Here is a 7,843-nt window from a genome sequence, read left to right on the forward strand (position 1 = left end):
ATTTAGCATGTGATCATTTGTATAATTATTTTTGAACTCTCTTGGTTTTTCGTTAACCCAATTCGGACAGATTTTACTATGAAAATATTCTGTCCAGTCTCCCCACTCTATTTGATGTCTATTTGCTTGTTTCCTGTTTTTAAATCTGTTTAATTTAGCCCAAACATCTTTCATTGGAGTATTTTTGTTCAAACTTTCACAATACGATTTCCAACTAGCTCTTTTTGCTTCATTTGTAATTCTTTTAACGATCGCATCTTGATTTTGATACTTATTAAGATTATCCAAATTTGGATTCTCTTTATATTTACTAAATAATTGCTTGCGTTTCGTTACTGCATCTTGGCAGTCATTATTCCACCATGGTTTGCATTTTTCCCAAGTATTTCGTTTATTTGTACTCTTTTTTGGTATAGCTACGGTAGCTGCTTCGTTCATATCTTCTAATAATTTGTCATAACTATCGTCAATAACATTCAATGATTTTTCATATAACAAAGTGCTAAATTTTCTCCAGTCTGCCTTGTTAATTTTCCATATTTTATGACTTTTTGTTGGTGGTGGCGTTCCTCTAAGTTGACATTTCATGAGTATTGGCAAATGGTTAGAGCCATGGGGATCTTGAAGTACCTCCCACTGGAATAATTGACTGATATTTTGAGAGCATATAGTAATATCAATAGCACTTTTTCTTTGGCCTGGTCTAGTAACAAGGGTTGGTTCCCCTGTATTTAAAAATACTAGATTTAATGAGTTTATTGCTTCTAACAGGTTTCTTCCTTCAAAATCTTCTAGATCTGATCCAAAAGCCGAATGATGCGAATTAAAATCCCCACCAATTATACATGGTTTTGGTATGCTATTAAAAAAATTAAGAAATTGTGTCAGTGTAACTCTACTCAAAGGTTTTATGTAAACTGAAACAAGATAAACTTCCTTAAATTGACCAATCCGAACACACACACACCTAGCCATAATCTTTTCCATTTGAGGTAAATCTATCTCAGAAAAACTAATTTCATCCTTAATTAAAATTGCTACACCAGCTTTTCCATCTTCTCTATCTAAACGTGAACAATTATAACCTACGAAATTATAATAAATATTTGGTTTAAACCAAGTCTCCGAAAGAAGACCTATATTGATTTTATATTCATGAAGTAAATACTCCAAATTACATTTATTTGAAACTGCCGATCGGCAGTTCCATTGTGTAATAGAAAAGGTTTTGTTCATGTCTGCGAGCTTAATCCCTGTTTATTGAGTCTGTCCTTAATAATATTAACCACTTCAAACTGTTGAACATTTAAAATATTATCCCTATTTAAAGACTTTAATATATCCATAACTAATTCAAATACTAATGTTATCGTTTCTGTTTCTGACATTTCATTCGTTTTAATAATATTCTCTCGGTAAGATTCTTGACTCAAAATACCCCCTTGTAACCTAGCGATTTCAATTGGTTTAGTTATTTTGATTGCTTCATTAATACAAGGATCAGGTGTTTGAGGCCTGGCCCTTTTCGTTGGATTTCTATAGATAGTGTATTTATGGGAATCTATGGGGCTAGACTGCGAAAAACCTGAAGAATATGGAAGAGCAGCTTGACTTGGAAGGAGTGGAAAAGCTTTTTGAGACGCTAATTCTATGGGAAATTGAGGATTTAATGTTTTATTTTCACTAGTAGTTGCATTTGCATATGTTCTATTGGGGATTAATTTAATTGCGTCATTGTATGTTAAATTTTTTTGAGACATAATATCTTTAATAGTTTTTTGCCTCAGATATTCAGGACACAGCTGAAAATTTGTAGTTAAATGATCTCCGTTGCACTGAAGACATTTATTGTTTGGATTTTCCGTGCATTTGGAGGATAAATGTTCACCGTGACATTTGAAACATCTAGACTTACCACGACACTGTCCACCCACGTGCCCGTAACGATGGCAATTGAAACACAAAATTACTTTCTGTACAAATAGTTCGACCGGAATTAATACCTTATTAATAACTACATACTTAGGTAAACTTTGTGCCCTAAAAGTCACAATAATACTTTTAGTTGGAACATATACCGTAGTATTATTCTCAACAATTTTCCTTTTTAATCTTTTGACTTCTACTACTGTAAATTTACAGTGGTAGTCATAGGCTTTAATTTTATTTTTTAACTCCTCATCTGAAATGTCTCTATCAATATCCCTTGAAATACCCTGACGATGAATCATAAATTTAGGTACATAAGCCTCAAGTTTATTTTCAGTAAACCTTTTTGATTTATTTTGATCTACTAAAAAATTGGCCCATTTTGACTCTCCAAAAACTACTTTTACTCGATGTTTTCCTGCCAAATCAATTCTTTTTATTTTATTATCCAGTTCCGGCCAATTTTTTAGTATTATATCACCAACCCTAATCGCATTTAGACGTAAATCACTTTTATTTTCAATTATTACTTCAAAAGGACCTGTGTCAGTTTGTAAATATTTATAGGTAGTTCTAATGTCATTTGTATTTATTTGGGACGAGTTTGACGAAATATGAAGTTGATTTTTACTTACGTTTGAGCTGCTATTGACATTTTTATTAATATTATCGATGTACCGCTGTTATTTCCATATTATTATTCTGTTCTTCTCTAAACTTGTAAAATTCGTCCTCTCCGGGATCGGGAGGGTCACCGTCACCGTGTCCGCTCATCAAGATTTAATCGCTTCGAACGCTAAAACTGACTTATATTTATATAAAACTTAAACTATAACTAAATTAACGAAACTAAAAAAGAAAATTTAACGGATTTAACTAATAAAAACTGCTAATAAATTTAAATTTTCGAGAGGAACTTTGAAATGCGTCTTTACACTTTGACAGTAGTTTGACGTTGAGTCGTAGCGGTATGACTTTCGAAAATATCGAATTTGATCATAAGCGGGTGCATAAAAAGATATCTTACACTGAGTATTTTATGAGTATTTTATTTCTGCACATAATACCTACATAATATTTAAAATAATCTTAAAGTTATTTAATAATCCCTCCGCTACTGATCGGTCATAAAAAATAACACTATCTGCATATTTCGTTTTTAATTTTTAAGCATAAACAAAAATGTAATATGCCGACAAGTTGAATTTCGGAGTAATACGACATTTTTATCGATCACGGTTATAAGTAACATGAATCATTTTTCACCTTATTTTTCTAATACTGCGTTATTGTAAAGGCATAACTTTGATTATTACGTAATTCCATATCGCCGCTTATTTAGTCTACCAAAAGTTATCATAATTTAATGAAAAAACAAAGCAGTTTTCCGTACTATCCGTTTTCATTTCAGATACGTCCATCTCGCAAACAAAAACAAGTAAAAATAAACATCTGGCGGTGAGTCACGCGTCCCACGGCCCAAGAAAACTGTACGCCGATGGCAAACGTTCCCAAGCGAGACCTGCGAACGCATTCACTGATCGCAGTCCACGCAGTTCGCCGGTGCAGGTTCTGTCTCGCTTAGGATCAATTTGCGCCGGGGCTTAAGCTCCGACGTCGCATAGAATAATCCTGGGCAAACGTTTGGTAAATTAAACTATGTATTTAAATGAGACCTACCCACACCACATACCACAAAGGAAAAATTTTGACATGTACTCATGTTTAAAGTGGAAACTTTAACAACCACAAAAAGGTTGCGAAAACGACCTGTTCTGGAGACTCTATTGCAACTGGCTAAATTGCTGATGTATTTGCCATTCATCATCATAGTCATTAACATCTTAGTAGATGTGTTGTGGTTCATAATTGGGCTTCAGCAGCTCGGACAGTTTGATTGATAATATTTCTCCACTGGTCGCGGTCATCAGTTACATGTATTGCCTCAGTATACTGTTTGTTGAGAAGCCTTTTAGTAATGCCCGCCCATCGCTGTGGAGATCTTCCGCGTTGGCGTTGAGTCTGAGGCCTTCCTTGGACCACCAACCGCTCCATTTTGTGATCACTTCGATGAATATGACCAAAGAACTTTAAAATTCTAGAGTAAACGGTACTGGAGAGACGCTCATCCGGTTTAATTTCATCCAGAACCGAGATATTTGTACGGCGAGCCGTCCATGAAATTCGAAGCAGGCGTCTCCATGTCCACATTTCAAAGGCGTCTATACGTCGTCTATCTGATCTTTTGACTGTCCATGTCTCGCATGCATAGTAAAATATGGAAAAGACCAGAGTTGAAACGAGTCTCTTTTTGTTTGTCATCGTAATGTGACGATCACGCCAGACCCCGTTTAGTTCACTCATTGCTGCTCTTGCTAGTTGAATGCGTCTTCTAATTTCGGGTTCACAACTGCCTGTGTTGTTAACTAGAGCTCCAAGATATATCATAGATGAGACTGCCTCGCATCCCGCAATAGTTTGGGTTTCAGGAAACTGTTGTTGGCGATCAATAACCATGATTTTGGTTTTGTTGTAGTTAACCATGAGTCCAAATTTAGCACTTTCTAACTCGAGTTTTTTTAATAATTCAGTAATTTCTTCTGGAGTAGAGGCTAGAACTGTAGTGTCGTCTGCGAAACGCAAGTTAGATATCTTAACACCACCTAGGTTTACTCCTCCCTCCCAACCATCCATGACTCTGCGGATTATGAACTCCGAATAGATGTTAAATAATAAGGGAGATAAAACGGATCCTTGGCGTACTCCCTTCTCCAAAGTGCATTTGTCAGACAAGTATCCGTCCATTCGAATATATGCCAGGTTATCTTGGTACAGTTTGCCAATAAGGTGAGTCAAGTGTTTAGGTACACCCATTGTCGTCAATATGTTCCATAGTTTGTCCCATCTAACATTATCAAAGGCCTTTATATAATCGACGAAACATATAAATATCGGGATCTGGTATTCACTGGCTTTTTCTATGATGTTTCTTACATTAAGGATTTGTTCTCTAGTTCCTCTGCCCTTTACAAATCCAGCCTGCTCAGGTGCTATTTGCCAACTTATGAAGTTTTCTAGACGCCGTTGCAGTATGTAGAGGATCACCTTACTGGCGTGTGATATTCGAGCTAATAGCCTGTAGTTGTTACAATTATTTGTTGAACATTCCTTATGAAGAGGTATGATTATGGTCTTTCTCCAATCATTATTGGTATTTGCCATTAAAACAACCTAATTCTTTGTCAAAGTATGTACATTTATTTATTTAATATGCTCTACAGGCCTTGCAGGCCTAGGGCTTTACAATTATTTTACAACTTAACAACTACAATTTTACATATTACAAATTACAATATATACTAATGTCTTTAATAATTTGATTTAATGTCTATGCAAAAATTTCTGCACTATTTTTCTCCACTGTATTCTATTTTTTGCTTTCCCTTTCCAGTCTGTAATTTCCATCGATGCTATATCTTCTTGAAACTTTTCGTGCCATCTTTTTCTTCGTCTACCTCGTCTCCTTGTCCCAACTGGTCTTCTTAACAGTACCTTCTTTGGCATTCTTGACCTATCCATCCTCTCGACATGACCTGCCTACCTGATTCTTTGTGCCTTTGTGTATCTTGTTATAGTTGGTTCCTTGTAAAGCATCCTTAATTCTTGATTAGTTCTTCTTTGCAAACCGTCTGCCGTATTTTTCCCCCGAAAATAGTCCTCAGTACCTGGCGTTCCCACCTATCTATCATTTCTTCGTCTGTTTTGTTTAGTACCCATGTCTCACATCCGTAGGTGACTGTTGCTCTTATTACAGTTTGGTATATTCTGATTTTCGTCTTTCTTGATACATAATTTGATTTTAATAATTTTTTTAAACTGCCGACCTTTCGGTTACCTTTAGCTATAGTGTGTTTTAGTTCATTTTACTCGTGTCCTTTTTCATCTATTATTGCACCTAGGTATGTAAAGTGCTTTACTCGTTTAAATTTATATTCTTTTCCATCGAACGCTGTTAACTTTAGCATATCTTCAGGTTCTATTTCTGTGTTGCCTACCACCATATACTTTGTCTTTTCTTCATTTATTTCTAGGCCTAATTTTTTTGCCTCTCTGACTAATCTTCTCATGATTTTCTTTAATTCGGTATTAGTTTTTGCTAGCAGTGTAAGGTCGTCGGCGTAAGCCATGCATTGATGCTCGTTACGGTAGATCTGTTTCTTGTTTCTATTCTGCTGTTCCTTAAAATTATTGTTTCCAAAACTAGATTAAATAACACAGTTGCTAGAGGTTCACCTTGTCTGAGTCCTTTTTTGACTCTTCCGATTTGTGACTGTTCCACACTATTTCGTTAAATGTCATATTTAATGTAATTCTTATTAACTTGATTAGTTTTTCTGGTATTTTCATTTGCCGTAGGGCTTCATACATTTATTTTCTGTTAATTTTATCATAGGCCTGTTTAAAATCTATGAAGAGTGCATATAAATCCATTTTATGTTCGTAGCAGGTTTTTTGGATTTCTTTTATGTTAAATATTTGCTCTGTCGTCGATATATTGTTTCTAAAGCCTGCTTGGTATTCTCCTATTAGTTTCTCTGCGTATACCTGTAATCTTTCTCACACAATCCTAGCTAATATCTTATAGCACACGTCTAGCAGAGCAATACACCTGTAATTTTGCACCATCGTTGCATCCTCTTTTTTATGTAATGGGATTATCCAGGCTCTGGCCCACTCTTCAGGGATCTTTTTTTCTTTCCATATAAGTTCTACGAGTTCATACACCTTTTCCAGTAGTTTTCTTCCCCTGCTTTCAGCATTTCTCCACTTATTTCATTTTGACCTGGACTTTTATTGTTTTTCAATTTGCTTACAACTCTTCCCACTTCGTCTTTGGTCGGTTCGGCTATTCTTATATCTGCTTCCTCTGTTCTGTCTTCGTCCTCTCCCTGATCTTCATCATCACTGTCTAGTAAAGTTTCAAAATACATTTGTCATTCTTTCATAACTTTTTCCGGCTCACCTACTGGCTCTCCTTCTATGGTCTTTATGTAGCTTGTTTTGCTTTGGTAAAACTTTTTTCTACTTTTTTTACCTCTTGATAAAATGATCTTATTTCACTGTCTTTAAATTTTTCTTCTATCTCCTGCAACTTTTTTTTAATTGAATTATCTCTTTTTCTTCCTGACACTTTTCTTTAACTGTTTTCGTACGTGGTTATACTCTTCTCTGTTTTTGTCGTTAGGATTGGTCAACATACGTATTCTTAACTTTTTCTTTTCTTCTGACAGCTCTACACACTCCCTATCAAACCACTCCTTAGTTCTTGTCTGTTTTCTAATTAATATATAAACTAAGTATATACACTGTATAAGAAATATTTGAAGAGTCCCATTACATACATGCCGCCCTGTACGCAACAAATACTATCTCCCTAACTTTATCTACTTGATTTGTATTACAATCTATTAAATCGACTATACAGCAGTAGAGATTTGGTGTCATTCCCGGTTATATGCATATATAAATAAACAGAAAGACGCTTTCCGTGGTATATTCCAGGCATAATCGAGCGATGCTTCACGAAGAAAAACAGGGGAGAGTAAGGAAAAGAAATATTTTATAGAGAACCTACTTTATAGAAGGCCTTTAAACAGAAACAACCAAAATAGCTATGCTTGAGGTGCATATTAAGTGAAAATATCACCAGGAAAAGGGACAATAAACTTACGATTTTATGGGGATGTCTGTAAATTCCGGTAGACATAAGTAAACGTGGAAAAGTGGATATACTAATGGGTTTGAGAATAACGATACTTTTCATTTTATACTCTCTTTTAAGGACCGGGGATACTATCATTTTGACTGAAATATTAACCAGAAATTTATGGGGCAATTATTCTGCTTTTTATCT

The 7,843-nt window shown here is 35.1% G+C and overlaps 1 protein-coding gene across 1 annotated transcript; it reads right to left on the reverse strand.

Annotated features, from left to right (window-relative positions):
* Positions 1–1,232: 1,232 nt before the first annotated feature.
* LOC126893199 (uncharacterized) lies at positions 1,233–2,231 on the reverse strand. The gene has a single exon (XM_050663163.1). The coding sequence runs from the start codon at positions 2,229–2,231 to the stop codon at positions 1,233–1,235; it is 999 nt and encodes a 332-aa protein (XP_050519120.1).
* Between the last annotated feature and the right edge of the window lie 5,612 nt (positions 2,232–7,843).

The sequence above is a fragment of the Diabrotica virgifera genome, chromosome 1, assembly GCF_917563875.1.
Source record: "Diabrotica virgifera virgifera chromosome 1, PGI_DIABVI_V3a".
In the NCBI taxonomy this organism is placed as follows: domain Eukaryota; kingdom Metazoa; phylum Arthropoda; class Insecta; order Coleoptera; family Chrysomelidae; genus Diabrotica; species Diabrotica virgifera.